Raw genomic sequence first — 22,578 nt, forward strand, 5'->3', positions numbered from 1 at the left:
TTTTCTTCTCAAATATCTCCGTATGAATATGAAGTAGATGATAACACTCAGGAGATGGCGGTGATATACATACAGCAGTTATATCAGAGGAGCGGTGTATCCAGCAAATATTCTCCAATATCAATAGGAACCATCTTTTATGAGAATCAATTTACATGTAAATCAGTCGCTGTAATAGAAGAAAATGCTGATTTCTGGGCTGCAATAATATCTGTAATGTAATATACTCCACTGTAATGACTTCTGCACATAGTAACAAGTATTCCCAGGTGAGTATCGGCTGCACGTCTATGTTATTACAGTGGGGGGTATAGTCAGGACCCTCGTCTGTTATTGGAGAGTGGCTGTAAACTGCATCTATTGCTCCCTAGGAGCGGCTCATCCATCACATGAATGGGCATCCTGTAATGTTTCATTTCTCCTGTGGAGGCGCTGCTGGGTAACTAAACAATTGCTGCCAGGTTTTCCTATAAATCTGATTGCCTCATTCTTTACTACTCTGATGAATATTTTTTATTTTTTTCCTCAGAACTTCCTGTGGAGCATACAGCATCTAATAAGTACTGGAAGGATTAACCCCTTAAGGACCGAGCCCTTTTTCACCTTAAGGACCGGAGCGTTTTTTGCAATTCTGACCACTGTCACTTTAAACATTAATAACTCTGGAATGCTTTTAGTTATCATTCTGATTCCGAGATTGTTTTTTCGTGACATATTCTACTTTAACTTAGTGGTAAAATTTTATGGTAACTTGCATCCTTTCTTGGTGAAAAATCACCAAATTTGATGAAAAAAATGAAAATTTAGCATTTTTCTAACTTTGAAGCTCTCTGCTTGTAAGGAAAATGGATATTCAAAATATATTTTTTTTGGGTTCACATATACAATATGTCTACTTTATGTTTGCATCATAAAATTTATGAGTTTTTACTTTTGGAAGACACCAGAGGGCTTCAAAGTTCAGCAGCAATTTTGACATTTTTCACAAAATTTTCAAACTCGCTATTTTTCATGGACCAGTTCACGTTTGAAGTGGATTTGAAGGGCCTTCATATTAGAAATGCCCCATAAAAGACCCCATTATAAAAACTACACCCCCCAAAGTATTCAAAATGACATTCAGTAAGTGTATTAACCCTTTAGGTGTTTCACAGGAATAGCAGCAAAGTGAAGGAGAAAATTCAAAATCTTCATTTTTTACACTCGCATTTTCTTGTAGACCCAATTTTTGAATTTTTGAAAGGGGTAAAAAGGAGAAAATTTTTACTTGTATTTGAAACCCAATTTCTCTCGAGTAAGCACATACCTCATATTTCTATGTTAATTGTTCAGCGGGCGCAGTAGAGGGCTCAGAAGGGAAGGAGCGTCAAATGGTTTTTGGGGGGCATGTCACCTTTAGGAAGCCCCTATGGTGCCAGAACAGCAAAAAAACACACATGGCATACCATTTTGGAAACTAGACTCCTCAGGGAACGTAACAAGGGGTAAAGTGAACCTTAATACCCCACAGGTGTTTCACGACTTTAGCATATGTAAAAAAAATATATATTTTTTTTACCTAAAATGCTTGGTTTCCCAAAAATTTTACATTTTTAAAAAGTGTAATAGCAGAAAATACCCCCCAAAATTTGAAACCCAATTTCTCCCGATTCAGAAAACACCCCATATGGGGGTGAAAATTGCTCTGCTGGCGCACTACAGGTCTCAGAAGAGAAGGAGTCACATTTGGCTTTTTGAAAGCAAATTTTGCTCTGGGGGCATGTCGCATTTAGGAAGCCCCTATGGTACCAGAACAGCAAAAAAAAAACACATGGCATACCATTTTGGAAACTAGACCCCTCGGGGAACGTAACAAGGGGTAATGTGAACCTTAATACCCTACAGGTGTTTCACGACTTTTGCATATGTGAACATTTTTTATTTTTTTTTACCTAAAATGCTTGGTTTCCCAAAATTTTTACATTTTTAAAAAGGGTAATAGCAGAAAACACCCCCCAAAATTTGAAGCCCAATTTCTCCCGATTCAGAAAACACCCCATATGGGGGTGAAAAGTGCTCTGCTGGAGCACTACAGGTCTCAGAAGAGAAGGAGTCACGTTTGGCTTTTTGAAAGCAAATTTTGCTCTGGGGGCATGCCGCATTTAGGAAGCCCCTATGGTGCCAGGACAGCAAAAAAAAAACACATGGCATACCATTTTGGAAACTAGACCCCTTGGGGAACGTAACAAGGGGTTAAGTGAACCTTTATACCCCCACAGGTGTTTTATGACTTTTGTATATGTAAAAAAAAAATTTTTTTTTTTACCTAAAATGCTTGTTTTCCCAAAAATTTTACATTTTTAAAAAGGGTAATAGCAAAAAATACCCCACAAAATTTGAAGCCCAATTTCTCCCGAGTACGGCGATACCCCATATGTGGCCCTAAACTGTTGCCTTGAAATACGACAGGGCTCCAAAGTGAGAGCACCATGCGCATTTGAGGCCTAAATTAGGGATTGCATAGGGGTGGACATAGGGGTATTCTACGCCAGTGATTCCCAAACAGGGGGCCTCCAGCTGTTGTAAAACTCCCAGCATGCCTGGACAGTCAGTGGCTATCTGGCAATACTGGGAGTAGTTGTTTTGCAACAGCTGGAGGCTCCGTTCTGGAAACAGTGGCGTACCAGACGTTTTTCCTTTTTATTGGGGAGGGGAGGGGGGCTGTGTAGGGGTATGTGTATATGTAGTGTTTTTTACTTTTTATTTTATTTTGTGGTAGTGTAGTGTAGTGTTTTTAGGGTACAGTCACACGGGCGGGGGTTCACAGTAGTTTCTCGCTGGCAGTTTGAGCTGCGGCAGAAAATTTGACGCAGCTCAAACTTGCAGCCGGATACTTACTGTAATCCTCCGCCCATGTGAGTGTACCCTGTACGTTCACATTGGGGGGGGGGGGGGGGGAGAAACATCCAGCTGTTGCAAAACTACAACTCCCAGCATGGACGGTCTATCAGTGCATGCTGGGAGTTGTAGTTTTGCAACCGCTGGAGGCTCCGTTTTGGAAACAGTGACGTACCAGACGTTTTTCATTTTTATTGGGGAGGGGAGGGGGGCTGTGTAGGGGTATGTGTATATGTAGTGTTTTTTACTTTATTTTGTGTTAGTGTAGTGTAGTGTTTTTAGGGTACAGTCGCATGGGCGGGGGGTTCACAGTAGTTTCTCGCTGGCAGTTTGAGCTGCGACAGAAAATTTGCCGCAGCTCAAACTTGCAGCCGGATACTTACTGTAATCCTCCGCCCATGTGAGTGTACCCTGTACATTCACATTGGGGGGGGAACATCCAGCTGTTGCAAAACTACAACTCCCAGCATGTACGGTCTATCAGTGCATGCTGGGAGTTGTAGTTTTGCAACAGCTGGAGACACACAGGTTGTGAAACACCGAGTTTGGTAACAAACTCAGTGTTTTGCAACCAGTGTGCCTTCAGCTGTTGCAAAAGCTACAACCCCCAGCATGTACGGGCAGCGGAAGGGCATGCTGGGTCTTGTAGTTATGCAACAGCCGGAGGCATACTACATTGGCTGGGGATGCTGGGGATTGTAGTTATGCAACAGCTGGAGACACACTGGTTTACTACTTAACTCAGTGTGCCTTCAGCAGTTGCAAAACTACAACTCTCAGCAGTCACCGACAGCCAACGGGCATGCTGGGAGTTGTAGTTATGCAACCACCAGATGCACCACTACAACTCCCAGCATGCACTTTAGCTGATTGTGCAAGCTGGGAGTTGTAGTTACACAACAGCTGAAGGTACACTTTTTCATAGAAAGAATGTGCCTTCAGCTGTTGCAAAACTACAAGTCCCAGCATGCCCATAAGGGCATGCTGGGAGTTGTGGTGGTCTGCCTCCTGCTGATGCATAACTACAGCTCCCAGCATGCCCTTGTTGCATGCTGGGAGCTGTTGCTAAGCAACAGCAGGAGGCTGTCACTCACCTCCAACGATCCAGCAGCACAGGTCAGTCCCTCGTCGTCTCCGCCGCCGCCGCTGCTCCTGGGGCCCCGATCCCAACAGGGGCGCCGGGGATCGGGGTCCCCAGCACCGGGGGTCGTCTTCCCGCACCCGCTCACGTCCTCCGGAAGAGGGGCGGAGCGGGTTGCGGGAGTGACACCCGCAGCAGGCGCCCTGATTCGTCGGCCGGTAATCCGGCCGACGAATCAGGGCGATCGTGAGGTGGCACCAGTGCCACCTCACCCCTGCTGCCTCTGGCTGTTCGGGGCCGTCTCTGACGGCCCCGATCAGCCAGTAATTCCGGGTCATCGGGTCACTGGAGACCCGATTGACCCGGAATCTGCCGCAGATCGCTGGACTGAATTGTCCAGCGATCTGCGGCAATCGCCGACATGGGGGGACATAATGACCCCCCTGGGCGATATGCCGGGATGCCTGCTGAATGATTTCAGCAGGCATCCGGCTCCGGCTCCCCTCCGGCTAGCGGTGGGGGCCGGAAATGCTCAGGGCGTATCCATACGCCCTCGGTCCTTAAGGACTCGGAAACGGGGGCGTATGGATACGCCCTATGTCCTTAAGGGGTTAAAGGGGTACTAAAGTGAAAAACTTTTTTTTTTTTTTATCAACTGGTGCCAGAAAGTTAAACAGATTTGTAAATTAATTCTATTAAAAAATCTTAATCCTTCCCGTACTTATTAGCTGCTGAATACTACAGCGGAAATTATTTTCTTTTTGAAACACAGAGCTGTCTGCTGACATCATGAGCACAGTGCTCTCTGCTGACATCTCTGTCCATTTTAGGAACTGTCCAGAACAGCATATGTTTGCAATGGGGATTTCCTTTTACCTTGGACAGTCCCTAAAATGGACAGAGATGTCAGCAGAGAGCACCGGGCTCGTGATGTCAGCAGAGAGCTCTGTGTTTCAAACGGAAAAGAATTTCCACTGTAGTATTCAGCAGCTAATAAGTACTGGAAGCATTAAGATTTTTTTAATAGAAGTATTTTACAAATCTGTTTAACTTTCTGGCACCAGTTGATTTAAAAAAAAAAAGTTTTTCACCGGAGTACCCCTTTAAGATTTTCAAATAGAAGTAATTTACAAATCTGTTTAACTGTCTGGCACAAATTGATTTAAAAAAAAAATGTTTCCCAGCGGAGTACCCCTTTAAGCACTGTGTTAAGATTATAAAAGTTAGTATATTGATTACTCCCATCTTCTACTGCAGATAAATGTGGCGGGGGATTAATCTCTATAAAAACAAAACATATGTTGCATATAGATATAGTTTATGTTTCCTTTGCCTAACTATTTGGTATTAATAAATTCCTACAAGGAAAGTATATTTTATATTTTTCTTTAAGTAATATATCTTGTATACCTACCAGCCATCTATGACATACAATTTCATCATGGCTCATTTAGGGGTTAAAACGGTTATCCCAGATTAGAAAAACAGAGCTGATTTCTTCCATAAACAGCACCATACCTCTACTCAGTTTGTGTGTGGTATTGCAGCTCAGTTCTCTTGAAGTGAATGGATCTAAGTTGTAATGCTACACACAACCCGAGGACATGTGTTGTGCTGTTTTTGGTCGAAATTCGCTCTTTTTTTCTTGGATAACCCATTTAAAGGGGTACTCCGCCCCTAGACACTTTATCTCCTATCCAACGGAAAGGGGAAAAGATGTCTGATCATCTAGAACGTCCCGTCATTTAGAATGCTGGGTGCGGGCGACAGGGGTCACGACCATGCCCCCTGTGACATCACACCACGCCCCCACAATGCAAGTCTATGGGAGGGGGCGTGACAGAAGCCATGCCGCCTCCAATAGACTTGCATTGAGGGGGCGTGGTGAGGCATCACGACCCCCACACCCAATGTTTGGAACAAAATGTTCCAAACACTGGGGCAGAGGAGTACCCCTTTAAGTGTCCCCCCCGGGAGTCAAACGTTTTCATGGGCTGGGAGGGTTTACATGGGCTGAGAGGTTGGGTGGGATATGGGTTTAATATTGTAATGGATAAATGGATATGAGAATTTTTGTGGTTCTTTTTGTATATTTATGTGTAATGGAACATAATAAAGATTTCTAAAAAAAAAATAAAAAATTATGGCCAACATGGTCCAAGGATAGCCGATCTGTATGGTATGAAGAAGTTGTGATATTAAAGGGGTACTCCACCAAATAGACATCTTATCCTCTATCCAAAGGATAGGGGATAAGATGTCTGATTGTGGGGTCCCGCCACTGAGGACCCCCGGGATCTCGGCTGCAGCACCCTGCTGTCATTACTGCACAGAGCAAACTCGCTCTGTGCGTAATGACGGGTGATACAGGGGCCGGAGCATTGTGACATCATGGCTCCGCCCCTGGTGACGTTATGGCTCCGCCCCTTGTGACGTCACGGTCCGTCCCTTGTGACGTCACGGCCCGCCCCCTCAATACAAGTCTATGGGAGGGGGCGTGGCTGCCGTCACGCCCTGCCATAGACTTGCCTTAAAGGGGCAGGCTGTGACATCACGAGGGGAGGGGCATGACGTCACAAGGGGCGGAGCCATGACGTCACAATGCTCCGGCCCCTGTTTCGCCTGTCATTACACACAAAGCGAGTTTGCTCTGTGCAGTAATGACAGCAGGGTGCTGCAGCGGGTCTACAGTGGCGGGAACCCCGCGATCAAACATCTTATCCCCTATCCTTTGGATAGGGCATAAGATGTCTAAGGGCGGAGTACCCCTTTAAAGGGGTACTGTGCTGCTCAGCGTTCGGAACAAACTTTTCCTAATGCTGGAGCAGGTGCCGAGAGCTTGTGACGTCATGGCCCCGCCCGCTTATGATGTCACGCCCCGCCCCCTCAAAGAAAGTCTATGGGAGGGGGTGTGATGGCTGACGTCATGAGGGGGCGGGGCTATAACATCACGAGCTCTCGGCACCGGCATTCAGAACAGTTTGTTCCAAACACTGAGCAGCACATTTGCAATCGTAAATCTGCCCCGTAGTGTGAACCGGCCCTTACATGATTTGTCCATGTTTATTATTAGTTGTAGAAACTTCTATGCCTGGCTCAACAAGGGAACATGGCTTAGTGGAAAGCGAGTCTGGCTTGTGCGTGACTTTGTGCACTAATATTGCACACAAGATACCCCCCCTTCACATAAAGCCAAATCCACTTTTCACGAAGCCAATCACCAGTCTGGAGTAGAGGAACGCCTATCATCCCCTCGTACGGTACCTTCAGCTGCGGCAGAGTAGCCACCACGTACTTCCTGTAGCCATCAAACTGTGCGCAGGGATTCCCGACCAGGTAAAGTTCCCGAAGGTGAATGTTGTGTTTGAGGCTCTGGACGCTGGACAGCTCCCCCACAAAATTTACTGTCAGATCCAACTTCTGTAGAGACTCACAGCCTGGGGAGCGGAAGTACAGAGATTACATATAGCGGTCATCACAGACACGATCACCTATGGTCCAGCTTTAATTAGTCGTTTTTTACCTCTTTTTTTTTTTTTTTGTTTCCTGTTTATTTATTTTTAATGAACAATTATTAGGCTTCGACATTTTTTTTTGCGATTGTGACCGATATCACTGCTAGGACTGTGCTGGGGATAGTCACACCAGTCTGAGTGTGTCAGCATCCAAGTGATCAGGTGATCATTTAGTGATCTCCAGGATCCTGCTGCCAATATTCTATACACGGCACTTATATAGAAAGTCAGAGAAGACAGAAGTGGCAATAAATAAATAAATACATAAATAAATCTTTTGCCTTATGTTCTAGGTCAGTGGTCTTCAACCTACGGACCTCCAGATGTTGCAAAACTACAACTCCCAGCATGCCCGGGCAGCCAACGGCTGTCCGGGCATGCTGGGAGTTGTAGTTTTGCAACATCTGGAGGACCGCAGGTTGGAGACCACTGTTCTAGGTGATAAGCAGTCTTTGGCAGTGGGGTACCCAGCTGGCTTAAAGGGGTATTCCAGGAAAAAACTTTTTTATATATATCAACTGGCTCCAGAAAGTTAAACAGATTTGTAAATTATTTCTATTAAAAAATCTTAATCCTTTCCGTACTTATGAGCTTCTGAAGTTAAGGTTGTTCTTTTCTGTCTAAGTGCTCTCTGATGACACGTATCTCGGGAAACGCCCAGTTTAGAAGAGGTTTGCTATGGGAATTTGCTTCTAAACTGGGCGTTTCCCGAGACAGGTGTCATCAGAGAGCACTTAGACAGAAAAGAACAACTCAACTTCAGAAGCTCATAAGTACTGAAAGGATTAAGATTTTTAAATAGAAGTAATTTACAAATCTGTTTAACTTTCTGGAGCCAGTTTATATATATATAAAAAAAAGTTTTTGCCTGGAATACCCATTTAAAGGAGTAGTCCAGTGGTGACCCAGTGGTGAACAACTTATACCCTATCCTAAGGATAGGGGATAAGTTGCAGATCGCGGGGGGTCCGACCGCTGGGGCCCCCTGCGATCTCCTGTACGGAGCCCCGACAGCCCGCGGGAAGGGGGCGTGTCGACCTCCGCACGAAGCGGCGGCCGACACGCCCCCTCAATACAACTCTATGGCAGAGCCAAAGCGCTGCCTTCGGCAATCTCCGGCTCTACCATAGAGATGTATTGAGGGGGCGTGTCGGTCGCCGCTTCGTGCGGGGGCCGACACCCGCTATCTGGCCGGAGAGCCTGGCCCCCGTACAGAGAGATCGCAGGGGGCCCCAGCGGTCGGACCCCCGCGATCTCAAACTTATCCCCTATCCTTAGGATAGGGGATACGTTTTTCACCACTGGACTACCCCTTTAAAGGTGTACTCCATAGGAAAAAAAAAATTCAGATCAACTGGTGCCAGAAAGTAATACAGATTTGTAAATTACTTCTATTTGAAAATCTTAATCCTTCCAGTACTTATCAGCTGCTGTATGCTCCAGAGGTAGTTGTGTAGTTCTTTCCAGTCTGACCACAGTGCTCTCTGCTGACACCTCTGTCCATGTCAGGAACTGTCCAGAGCAGGAGAGGTTCTCTATGTGGATTTGGATATGCTCTGGAGAGTACCTGACATGGACAGAGGTGGCAGCAGACAGCACAGTGGTCAGACTGGAAAGAACTACACAACTTTCTCTGTAGCATACAGTAGCTAATTTCCAGATCTGTATACATTTCTGGCATTAGTTGTTTAGAAAACATTTGTTTTCCCTCCGGAGTAGCCCTTTAACACAGTGGTGTGGGTACATATATGGTGGTGTCGTTAGAAAAAACTTAAGACATGTCACAGAAGAAATAGAAATAAAAGGCTTACTTACCTAGTCCAGGTCCTCTGCAGATCCTGTTCACCTCTGTCTGGTCCCCTGATCTTCTCTCTTCCTCCTGCTCCTGAGACTGACCACATCAAGTCCAGACTTGGCCAATGATTGGCTGAGCTAGCAGGTCCTGCTAAAAGTGCTTGTCCCAAAAGCAGGAAGAAGAGAGAAGATTGGGGGGGGGGGGGGGGGGGGGAGGGCACAGATGGAGGTGAACAGGACATGCGGGGGCTAGGTAAGTATGTTTTTTTTCTATGCCCCCCCTATCCCAATCTTCTCTTCAACTTCCTACCATAGCAGGTACCTTTTAAAAATCATTTATACCCTTTCAATTTTGCACCTAAAATTCCATATAATGATTTATGTTTTGCACCAACTATTCTGCTTTGCAGTAACATTAGTCATTTTACCACAAAATCCACATTGAAACGGGAAAAAAATTCATTGTGAGACGAAATTTAAGAAAAAAATGGCATTTTGGCAACTTTTGGTGGCTTCCGTTTCTACGCTGTACATTTTTTGGTAAAATGACACCTTCTCTTTATTCTGTAGGTTCATACAATTAAAATGATACCCTACTTATATAGGTTTGATTTTGTAGTACCTCTTCTGACCCCTATAACTTTTTAATTTTTCCGCGTACGGGCCGGTTTGAGGGCTCATTTTTTGCGCCGTGATCTGAAGTTTTTAGCGGTACCATTTTTGTATTGATCGGACTTTTTGATCACGTACGCCGTTGACAGTGCGGTTTAATTAACCCCTTCATGACCCAGCCCATTTTCACCTTCATGACCTGGGCATTTTTTGAAAATCTGACCACTGTCATTTTAAACATTAATAACTCTGGAATGCTTTTACTTATCATTCTGATTCCGAGATTGTTTTTTCGTGACATATTCTACTTTATGTTATCGGTAAAATTTCACTGATATTTGTATCCTTTCTTGGTAAAAAATCTAAAAATTTCATGAAAATTTAGAAAATTTAGTATTTTTCTAACTTTGAAAGTCTCTGCTTGAAAGGAAAATGGATATTCCAAATAAATTACATATTGATTCACATAAACAATATGTCTACTTTGTGTTTGCATTAAAAAATTGACAAGTTTTTACTTTTGGAAGACACCAGAGGGCTTCAAAGTTCCGCAGCAATTTTCCAATTTTTCTCAAGATTTTCAAAATCGTAATTTTTCAGGGCCCAGTTCAGGTTGGAAGTGGATTTTAAGGATCTTCATATTAGAAATACCCCATAAATGACCCCATTATAAAAACTGCACCCCCCAAAGTATTCAAAATGACATTCAGTAAGTGTTTTAACCCTTTAGGTGTTTCACAGGAATAGCAGCAAAGTGAAGGAGAAAATTCTAAATCTTCATTTTTTACACTCGCATTTTCTTGTAGACCCAATTTTTGAATTTTTACAAGGGGTAAAAGGAGAGAAATCACCCTAAAATTGGTAACCCAATTTCTCTTGAGTAAGGAAATACCTCATATGCGTATGTAAAGTGTTCGGCGGGCGCAGTAGAGGGCTCAGAAGGGAAGGAGCGACAATGGGATTTTGGAGAGTGAGTTTTTCTGAAAGGGTTTTTGGGGGGCATGTCCCATTTAGGAAGCCCCTATGGTGCCAGAACAGTGGACCCCCCCACATGTGACCCCATTTTGGAAACTATACCCCTCATGGAATTTAATAAGGGGTGCAGTGAGCATTTACACCCCACTGGCGTTTGACAGATATTTGAAACAGTGGACTGTGCAAATCAAAAATTTTATTTTTCATTTTCACAGACCACTGTTCCAAAAATCTGTCATACACCAGTGGGGTGTAAATGCTCACTGCACCCCTTATTACATTCCGTGAGGGGTGTAGTTTCCAAAATGGGGTCACATGTGGATATTTATTGTTTTGCGTTTGTCAGAACTGCTGTAACAATCAGCCACCCCTGTGCAAATCGCCTCAAATGTACATGGTGCACTCTCCCTTCTGGGCCTTGTTGTGCGCCCTCAGAGCACTTTGCGCCCACATATGGGGTATCTCTGTAGTCGGGAGAAATTGCGTTACAAATTTAGAGGGTCTTTTTTCCCTTTTACCTCTTGTGAAAATGAAAAGTATAGGGCAACACCAGCATGTCAGTGTAAAAAATTTATTTTTTTACACTAACATGCTGGTGTAGACCCCAACTTCACCTTTTCATAAGGGGTTAAAGAAGAAAAAGCCCCCCAAAATTTGTAAGGCAATTTCTCCCGAGTACGGCGATACCCCATATGTGTCCCAAAACTGTTGCCCTGAAATACGACAGGGCTCCAAAGTGAGAGAGCGCCATGTGCATTTGAGGCCTGAATTAGGGATTTGCATAGGGGTGGACATAGGGGTATTCTACGCCAGTGATTCCCAAACAGGGTGCCTCCAGCTGTTTCAAAACTCCCAGCATGCCTGGACAGTCAATGGCTGTCCGGCAATACTGGGAGTTATTATTATGCAACAGCTGGAGGCTCCATTTTGGAAACAGTAGCGTACCAGACGTTTTTCATTTTTTGGGGGGAGGGGGGCTGTGTAGGGGTATGTGTATATGTAGTGTTTTTTACTTTTTATTTTAGGTTAGTGTCAGTGTAGTGTAGTGTTTTTAGGGTACAGTCACATGGGCAGAGGTTCACAGCAAGTTTGCCGCTGGAAGTTTGAGCTGCAGCGCAAAATTTGCGCCATCTCAAACTTGCAGCACTCACTGTAAACCTCCGCCCATGTGAGTGTACCCTGTACATTCACATTGGGGGAGGGGGCAAACATCCAGCTGTTGCAAACTCCGAGCATGCCCTTTGGCTGTCCATGCATGCTGGGAGTTGTAGTTTTGCAACAGCTGGAGGAACACTGGTTTGGAAACACTAAGTTAAGTAATAAACTTTCAAGTGTTTTGCAACCAAACTTAGTGTTTCCAAACCTGTGTGCCTCCAGCTGTTGCAAAACTACAACTCCCAGCATGCATGGTCTGTCAGTGCATGCTGGGAGTTATAGTTTTGCAACAATTGCAACAGCTGGAGGCACTGAGGTAGGAAACGGACAATGTTTCCCAACTAGTGTGCCTCCAGTTGTTGCAAAACTACAACTCCCAGCATGCCCAGACTGCCAAGGCATGCTGGAAGTTGTAGTTCGGCAATATCTGAAGGATCAGATGTTGCCGAACTACAACTTCCAGCATGCTTGGGCAGTCTGGGCATGCTGGGAGTTGTAGTTTTGCAACATCTGGAGGTCCACAGTTTGGAGACCACTGTATAATGGTCTCCAATCTGTGCTCTTCCAGATGTTAGAGAACTACAACTCCCAGCATGCCTGGACAGACTGTGCATGCTGAGATTTGTAGTTTTGCTACATCTGGAAGAGCACAGATTGGAGACCATTATACAGTGGTCTCCAAACTGTGGACCTCCAGATGTTGCAAAACTACAACTCCCAGCATGCCCAGAAAGCCAAAGGCTGTCTGGGCATGCTGGGAGTTGCAGTTTTGAAACTCTCAGAGGCAGCAGTGAGATCGCTTTACGGCGATCTCACTGCTGCCAATGAAGATGCCGCACTGCTGCCGGAAACTCACCTCCGGGACGCAGCGCAGCCGGGACGCCGGGACCGCTCGGGACATGGAGGACGCCGGGACCGCTGGGGACACCGCTCCGACGGGTAAGTGACGCCGGGGGACGGGTCAGGGACACTTAGCAGAGCGGTGTGTGTCCCGATCCCCGTGATCAGAACTCACACACCGTGCTGCTAAGTATTCTGATAGCGAAACGCTGCTATCAGCTAGTCAGATTTGACCAGCTGATAGCAGCGATCGCTGGGGCGGGGTGGGGGATGAAACCCCCCGTGGTCGCACGGTAAGATGGCTGGCTATCAGTGATAGCCACCATCTTTCCGGGCGCTGCGGGATGCCGCGAGTAGCGGCAGTAATGTCCATGACGTACCTGTATGTCATGGGTCGGGAACACCTTGCCACCCATGACGTACAGGTATGTCATAGGTCGGGAAGGGGTTAACTATATTTTTATAGTTCGGACATTTTTGCACGTGGTGATACCACATATGTTTATTTTTATTTACACAGTTGTTGTTTTTAAATGGGAAAAGGAGGGGTGATTCTTTCTTTTATTAGGAAAGGGGTTAAATGATCTTAATTAACTTTTTTTTTGCAGTATTATAGCCCCCTCTAGTGGCTATATCACTGCACACACTGATCTTTTACACAGATCACTGCCGTGCATTAAGGGCTTGTTTCACACTAGCAAATTACTCCGTTTAGCAAGTTCCGTCACTAGTTCCGTCCTAAAATCAGCTGTCACCGGCAGTAACCAAATCCTATATGTCCGTTAGCAAATCCCATTATAGTCTATGGGATTTTTCTAATATCCGTTTTAATCCATTATAGTCCGTTATTGATAACGGACGTTATTTTGTTCATGAATTATTTTCTTCCGTACTATCTTCCGTCACAAAATAACGTCCGTTATCAATAACGGACTATAATGGATTAAAACGGATATTAGAAAAATCCCATAGACTATAATGGGCTTTTCTAACGGACGTATAGGATTTGGTTACTGCCGGTGACAGCTGATTTTAGGACGGAACTAGCGTCGGAACTTGCTAAACTGAGTAATTTGCTAGTGTGAAACAAGCCTAACATGGCAATGATCAGTGTTATCAGCGGTCGATTGCTCAAGCCTGGATTTCAGGCTTGGAGCAATCAATCGCCGATCGGACGCGCAGGAGGCAGGTGAGACACCCTTCTGCTGCGTCCTAACTGATCGGGACATCGCAATTTCAATGCGATGGTCCCGATCAGCCCGACTGAGCTGACGGGAGTGTATTTTTGTTACTTTAGACACGGCAATCAACTTTGACGCCTCATCTAAAGGGTTAATAGCACGTGGCACAACGATCGGTGCCGCATGCTATTAGCCCATGGTCCCGGCTTTCATTAGCCGCTGGGACCGACCCGCTATGACGCGTTATAGACCGGGACCGGGCGCAGGGCGTACAGGTACACCCTGCGTCTTTAAGAGGTTAAGGCTGGATTACTTTCACCCCTTTCACCCAGCAGCATATGCATTTACCTTCCAGATTTTCAATCTTTTCGATGTTGTTCAAGGCTAAATTCAGATATTCCAGTTTCTTCAGTCGGCCAACATTTTCTGCAGCATAAAAACAATTGTTCAGACAGGAGCAGAGCGAATAGTCCAACTGAGGAATGTTACAACCCGTATATGTTCTGCTAGTCAGCGGGAATTTCTATAGGATGGTACAAGGTAACCCTAGGGAAAATAAATAATTGTACCTATGATTTGTCAGGCTCACCTGCCGTACAGCTCAGACATCCTCTCTCTTACAAAGACTGTCCTGATGGAGAGATGTCAAGTGGTGGGAGTGAAGCTGCTGGAGATTTCTTGGTGCTTCCATGTGGCAACAATTAAAGTTCTTAGGTGTTCTTTGAATATTTTTCTCAGTAATAAGCTCGGGGAAGGAGGGGGGGGGGGGTCTGTCAATCATTGATAGGATGGCCCCACAGTAGGCACATACACTACAATATACTAAATAGTGCCATTCTACTTAAAGGGGTACTCCGCTACTCAGCGTTTGGAACAAAATGTCCCGAATGCTTAAAGGGGTTCTCCCTTGTTTATACTGTTTTTTGTTATTATGTTTGTGTGTTATGTGTGTATAAGTATGTGTTTTTTTATGTGTGTTGTGATTATGTATATATGTATTTTCTTACCTTTTGTGAAGATCCGGAAGCTGGCCCCTTTTTCTTCCAGCGGCTTGCTGTGTAACCTCGGCCTCCGCCATGTTGTGTTCGGTAAGTGGGATGTCAGGGGGTGTGTTCTTGCTTCTGTCCTTCCTATCTTCTGACGTCCGAGGCAAATCTTTTCTTACTGTTTCTTCCGTGGCTCAGCGACGAATCTGCGGCCTCTTCCGGCGCATGCGCAGGTAGTTTATTTGTTTTTTTTACCAATAAAGTTTTTTTTTTGTCTAATTGACATACTGTCTGCGCATGCGCGAGTACGCAAGTGCTACGCTAACAGTGTAGCGTACGTTAGGTCTACGCTAATAGCGTAGCTTCGCGCAAGCACAGACAGTTTGTCAATTAGACAAAAAAAAGCGTTATTGGTTTAAAAAAAAAAAACTACCTGCGCATGCGCCGGAAGAGGCCACAGATTCTTCACTGAGCCACGGAAGAAACAGGAAAAAAAGATTTGCATCGGACGTCAGAAGAGAGGAAGGACAGAAGCAAGAACACCCCCCCGACATCCCACTTACCGAACACAACACTCTTCCTCTGCACAGTTTTTGATAAATCTCCCCCATTGTGTGAGCTCCCGGCAGGAGAAAGTGGGCGTTCCCCAGTAGGTGTGACATCACTGAAGCCTGTGAGCGCTGTGCCTCGCAATGCCACGCATGCACTTCCTGAGTTTGGTCTCCTGCCAGGTCAGGAGGAGACCAAACAAACTTTTTGACTTGAGTCAGGGAATTTTAACTTTTTGACTTGCGTCGGGGAATTTTAACAGCAAGTAAATAGCAAAAGGTCTTATAATTACATAAGGAACGATATATTAAAAGGTTATTTTGGTAACAGGTACTCTTTAGAAATGCTGGAATTTGTAGTCCTACAGGACAGAACCTGCTTGTATAAAACACCTACCTATTCTGGGGATGAGGTTGTTCTGGAGATAAAGGATTTTTAGGTCCCTGCACCACTTATCCAGGTGTTCGATCCTTTCCAGATCCTGCTGGTGAAGGGAAACTTCTTCCAAGGAAAAGATCTCGCAGTTGTTGTGTTCGGCCCGTCTTCTGATCAAGTCTTCTGTGACTGTAAAATAGACGTCATAAATTCAGGACTCAGTGCTGAATGGAAGTAAGGCTGGGTTCACACTACGTTTTTCAACTACAGTTCCCGCATACGTTTTCATTAGTGAAAACGTATGGAACGGTACTGAAAAACATAGGCAAAGCATTGCAAACCGTATGCACCCTGATGCATACGGTCGCGTACGCTTTGCTTGCAATACGGTTTTTAACAGTGCTCCAAACCGTGTTCAACCACGGTTTTGACTCCAGTTTTAAAACCGTATTGCAACCGCATACCTTTTTTTTTTTTTTAACATGGACGTCAATGGGAAACGCACATGTATACGGTTCCATACGGCAACACCGTATGCGTTTTTTCTTTGCACATGCGCATTTGCATCCTAAAGTCCCCACCAAAGACCCCTCCTATTAAAAATGAATAGAATTTTCAAAAACTTATGGGTTTTTTAAAATAAAAACGGACGGAACAGTATGCACTTTTAAAAACAGTCTACTGTTTAAAAAACGCATACGGTTTACTTTTTCCCAAACTGTTCCATCCGTTTTTTTCCCATACGGTTTTTGATAGAGAACATATGCGGGAACCGTAGTTGAAAAACGTAGTGTGAACCCAGCCTAAGTGGGAGGCACGCGACACTATGGTAGTGGTGAGTAACCGTCCACAGTCCTCTTGCAGTGGTTGGCACAAAAGTCTTACAAGACCCAAGTCACATGATCCACAGCAGCAGAGCCAGTGGGCAAGAGAAATCTGGCAGCAGGAGACAGTAGGCACGAGTCACAAGAGTCATCTGGAAGTCATTACTTTACTATTCTTTAGACACCAACAAAATGGCCCTGCACAGCAGAATTGAAACATTTTCAAACCCCCCCCCCCTCCTTTTATACTCAGACACAAAAGGAAGGTAGATGGGCGTGGCCATAGTTGCAGCATTCAATTTACAAGTTGGTTGCCTTTGTCAGATTCCTTATATTTGCTCCCTCTGCTTGTCAACAGTGGAGAATATGACAGGTTATTATTTAATTTTTTATATTTGTGACAAGTAAAACATTTTTCAAATATTTCCAAAATATTTTAAAAATGTGAAAAATGTTGTTAACCTAAAAAAAATAAAAAATTGGTGACCCAACGGTTGTCTGAGCATGCTGGGAGTTGTAGTTTTGCAACAGCTGGAGGTCGGCAGTTTGGAGACTACTGCTCTAGTGGGACTAATAAAAATAATAATAATATAAAAATAAAATAATAATAGTAACTAAAACATAATAAAATGATTTCCTAGTAAAAGAAATCAATAATAGAAAAATAAAATTAAACCATAGTATTAAAAAACACTATAAAGAATCCCAGAATCTTGCCCCCCACCTCCCCAAAAAAATAAACAAATAAATAAATATTAAAATAATAAAATAAAAAAAATGCCCTGTACAGATACATTAACCTGTTCAGGACGTGGGGCGTATGCATACACCTGTGGGAATTCCAGTCCCCGCCACTAGCCGGTTGGGGACCGGACCGGGATGCCTGCTGAAATCAAGGCATCCCGGCACATCGCCGAGGGAGGTCCTGAGACCCCCCCCCCATGTCAGCGATCGGAGAAAATCGCATGTCAATTCAGACATGCGATTTTCTCCTATTCCCGGCTGATCGGGTCTCTAGTGACCCGATCACCCGGAAAATAGGGATGATCGGATCTGTCAGTGACAGCCCCGATCATCCTGAGGGATAGGAGCAGAGGTTGCAGCGCTGCGATCTCCTCCTATCGCAACTGTCATGAGATTTTAGCCCACCCAGACAACTACAATGTTGTTACAGATGTCCATAATGTGCCCGTTGGCTGTCCGGGTATGCTGGGAGTTGTAGTTTTGCAACATCTGGAGGTCCGCAGGTTGGAGACCACTGGTATAGAGTGTCAGCGCCGGCGGCCGCAACAAACAGGACGAGGAGGGCAGCGCATGCGGGTGACATGTGAGTAGTACCCTGATGGGGACAGCGCTGGGCTGGGCTGATAATTAATTGGGGGGGCTGAACAGTGCTCGCAGGTACATAGGATTAGTTCCCCGATGTGGGGACAGCGCAGCGCTGGGCTGATTCATTCATTCCCGAGGGGGAGGGGCCAAATATGGGTTAAAATTCATATCGTGCAGCACAAAAAATTCGGTATGAACCGGTATACCGCCCTGCCCTATGTACAGGGCTTTATTTTTTTTATTATTATTTTAATATTTATTATTTATTTGTTTGTATTTATATTTGTTTGTATTTATTTATTTATTGATTTATTAAAAAAAAAAAAATTTTGGGGGGGGGGAGGTTCCAGGATTCTTTATAGTGTTTTTTAATACTATGGTTTAATTTTATTTATTTATTTTTTATAAAAGAAGGAGGAAAACCCATAAAGGTATATGGGTACACTCACATTATGGACATCTGTAACAACATTGTAGTAGTCTGGTGGGGCTATAATCTCATGACAGTTGCGCTGTTCTGCAGATTTTTATGGTATAACACTAGTCATATAATAGTTGTAATGACCAACAGAATAAAAAAAATGCAATGTTGCACAAAACACAATGCCAGCGTTGCACTTCTTTTCTGTTTCCTCCCAAAAAGACCTAAAAAAAAATGGAAATCTGAAATCGATACGGCTATAAACAACCTACAATTGGGTCATAAAAAAATTACTAAAAAAATAAATAAATAAATAATAGCCAAGAAGTGAAAACAAACTACTAGAACTACAACTCCCAGCATACTGTGATAGGAGGTCACAGGATGGAGATATAGAAGTTGCTATAGATGAAATCTGCAGAGGATAAAAAAAAAACAAAAAAAACATTCCACAGCCCCCGGGATTGTGCTGCCATGATAACTGGTGACTGCAGACTGACAGCATTTGCTGGGACTTGTAGTCCGCCTGCACGTGGACTGTCAGTACATTGATGTGTGTGCGGAGGGATATAGAGATGATACAGATACTCACTGAACACCATGGCTGCGGTTACAGACTCTCCCGTGTGTACGGTCACCGGTAACTGAAAGAAGCGCTTCCCGTATCCATGACAACGAGCGGAGTACGGCGGGAGAGACGGGACAAAAAAGCTTCAATGTGAGACGCGATCACCGGTAGAGGGCGCTGGAGACACGTGGGACGTACGTATTAGGCTACAGAGATAGCGTAGAACTGTGGTCGCTGACTGGCATGCTGGGAGTTGTAGTTTTGCACGAGCTGGAGGATCACTAGTGCAACTGTCAGGGCATTGGTGCGCTTATAGGACATGCTGGTATTTGTTGTTTTCCATTAGTTGGAGAGGAACTAGTGCAGCTGTACGGACATGCTGGAAGTTGTAGTTTTATATCATCTAGAGAGACATTGGTGAAGCTGTCAGGACATGCTGGGAGTTGTAGTTTTGCCTTAGCTGGAGAGTCACTAGTGCAGCTGGCAGGACATGCTGGGAGTTGTAGTTTTATATCATCTAGAGAGACATTGGTGAAGCTGTCAGGACATGCTGGGAGTTGTAGTTTTGTATCAGCTGGAGAGCCACTGGTGCGGCTGTCTGAACATGCTGGGAGTTGTAGTTTTGTGTCAGCTGGAGAGCCACTGGTGCGGCTGTCAGAACATGCTGGGAGTTGTAGTTTTGCATCAGCTGGAGAGCCACTAGTGCAGCTGTCAGGATATGCTGGGAGCTGTAGTTTTGCATGAGCTGGAGCATCACTAGTGCAGCTGTCAGGACATGCTGGGAGTTGTAGTTCTGTATCAGCTGGAGAGTCACTGGTGCAGCTGTCAGGACATGCGGGGAGTTGTAGTTTTGCATCAGCTGAGAGACCACTAGTCCAGCTGTCAGAGCATGCTGGGAGTTGTAGTTTTGTATCAGCTGAAGAGCCTTCAGAGCTGCATGGAATCCTCAGGGCATAGATTCTACTAGGTCAGTGTTTCCCAACCAGGGTGCCTCCAGTTGTTGCTAAAACTACAACTCCCAGCATGCCCGGACAGCCAAAGGCTGTCCGGGCATGCTGGGAGTTGTAGTTTTAGCAACAACTGGAGGTATCCTGGTTTGGAAACAATGCACTAGGTGATGAATCCTTGCTGCAGGAATATCCGCCCATGCGGACAGGGTCGCTTCTCATTAGATGTAGGGCCTGACATGATCTGAACAACCCCTTCTACTTCATCCCAGAGATAGATCCATAGGAGGAGAACTGGGGCTCTGAAGGCCGGGGAAGCGAGGAAACCTCACTGTCATGGTCCTGGAGCCAGTCCTTGACAATACAAAACTTGTGGCCGGTGCATTGTCCTGCTGACAGTCTCCTTCTCCCAAAGGGGAAATGGCTGCCATGGAGGGAGGAACTTGGTCGTCCACAATCCTTAGATGAACTCTACTACCTAGATGTCCATCCACAAGTATCAGAGGAGCCACAGTGCATCAAGAAAACATTCCCCCTCAACATGAACCTTTCACACCTGACAGGAAGGGCTCATCGATTCCTGTTGCTTGTGCCAAATTGTATCCCCCTTCCCCATCAGGCCATGGTTCCCCCACAGAGATCTAGATCCATATTATGGCAGCACCCGCCATCTCTGGGAGGTCAGCACGGAAACTACTTAATTTGGGCATCTACCTAATAGGAGGTTCTCAACCTACTGGACTACCTACCTACTGAGGGCTTCTATCTGAAAGGGAAGGGGGTTTCCTACCTACCTGCTGTGGACTTCTACTTAATAGGGGATTTATTACTTGCCTAACTTATGAGGGCTTTTACCTAAAAAGGGAGAATTCCCTACCTAGTGGGGGCTTCTACCTAAAAGGTGAGAGTTCCCTGCCTATCTACTGGGGGCTTCAACCTAATAGTGGGGGATTCCCTACCTACGGGGGTATCTACCTAATAGTGGGGGATTTCCTACCTTATGGGAGTTTCTACTTAATAGGGGGGTTCCCTACCTACCTACTGAGAAAAAAACACAAATACAAAAGAAAGGGATATGCGCCCCTAGTGTAATATATCAGACAAATTATAAATGATAAGTGGAATTGCACTCATCAAGTGAGGTTGTGCTAAGAGCACAACACCTCAGAAGACATCAAGTATCAATGTGATGGTCACTTGGATCTGCAGCCGTGGCTTGCCCGGTGTCAGCAGCGCTGATCCGGTGGGAAGATGCTCAAAGGGATAAACAAAATTCAAGCTTCTAGGCGCTGATCTGGCAGAGTAAGTTGGGCCAACTTACTCTGCCAGATCATCGCCTGGAAGCTTGAATTTTGTCTATCCCTTTGAGTACCTACCTACTGAGGACTTCTACCTAATAGGGGTATTTTTACTTGCCTATCGTATGGGGGCTTCTACCTAAAAGGGGAGGGATTCCCTACCCATCTACTGGGGGCTTCTACCCAATAGTGGGGGATTCCCTACCTACTTGGAGCTCCTACCTAATAGTGTGTGTGGGGGGGTCCCTACCTACCTACTGGTGGTTCTACCTAATAGGGGGATTCCCTACCTACCAACTTGGGGCTTCTACCTAATAGTGGGGGATTCCCTACCTACTGTGAGCTTCTACTTAATAGTGGGAGATTGCCTACCTACTGGGAGTTTCTATCTAATAGAAGGGGGATTCCCTACCTACCTACTGGGGGTTTCTGCCTAATAGTGGGGGATTCCCTACCTACAGTGGGCTTCTACCTAATATGGGAGATTTCCTACCTACTGGGAGCTTCTACCTAATTGGAAGGGATTCCCTACATACCTTCTGGGGGCTTCTGCCTATTAGAGGGGATTCCCTACCTACTAGGGGCTTCTACCTAATAGTGGGAATTCCCTACCTACTAGGGGCTTCTACCTAATAGTGGGGATTCGGTACCTACTGGGGTCATATAATTATGAGTGTCAGTGAAGTCCTTATGTTCGACTTCACAAAGTCTACCTCTGCTGTCACATGACCTTAAAAAAGGTATCGGTAATTGGTAACTATTGTGTAGTTCTTATACAACCAGTAGCAGGACAGCACTGCATTTACACTGTGTTTTTTAGGCTTGTGCTCCCCAAGCTCTGCAGCTGTCAAGGAATTATAAAAGTTGTGGTTTTGCTAGAGATTGGAGAACACTGATTTAGACAATTTATGATGTTATAGACCAGTGATGGCGAACCTATGGCACGCGTGCCACAGGAGGCACGCCGAGCCCCCTCTGTGGGCATGCGGCCATAGTTCGCAAGGCGGGGCAAACCGGGACATCCCTGTGTCCCAAAAGATCTTTTTGGGACACAAGGATGTCCCGGTTACCTTTCTGCGGCCTCGCATTAACTTTAAAAACGCAGGGGCCGTTGGGAGGTGGCGCACGCAGGGACGTAACTGACGTCCCATGCGTGTGCCCATAGGAACAGAGGAGCGGGGTACGGGGCATCGAGGAGGACGTGTGCTGGCCGGCATGGTAAGTTACCAGCTACACTTCAGCTTCTGTGCT

General features: G+C 45.3%; 1 protein-coding gene across 3 annotated transcripts in view; it reads right to left on the minus strand.

The window, feature by feature from the left end:
• The window catches only part of DNAAF11 (dynein axonemal assembly factor 11), a 152,089-nt gene extending 132,797 nt beyond the window's left edge, over window positions 1-19,292 (minus strand). For all 3 annotated transcript variants that reach the window (XM_056522786.1, XM_056522785.1, XM_056522787.1), the window contains exons 1-4: window positions 19,107-19,292; window positions 15,962-16,129; window positions 14,379-14,456; window positions 7,223-7,395 (exon numbers count right to left, since the gene is read on the minus strand). In XM_056522786.1, the coding sequence (XP_056378761.1) occupies window positions 7,223-7,395; window positions 14,379-14,456; window positions 15,962-16,129; window positions 19,107-19,116 (429 nt within the window). In that variant the 5' untranslated portion in view covers window positions 19,117-19,292. The remainder of the gene's footprint in view (window positions 1-7,222; window positions 7,396-14,378; window positions 14,457-15,961; window positions 16,130-19,106) is intronic.
• Window positions 19,293-22,578: the final 3,286 nt, after the last annotated feature.

Source organism: Hyla sarda, chromosome 5 (genome assembly GCF_029499605.1).
Source record: "Hyla sarda isolate aHylSar1 chromosome 5, aHylSar1.hap1, whole genome shotgun sequence".
Classification (NCBI taxonomy): domain Eukaryota; kingdom Metazoa; phylum Chordata; class Amphibia; order Anura; family Hylidae; genus Hyla; species Hyla sarda.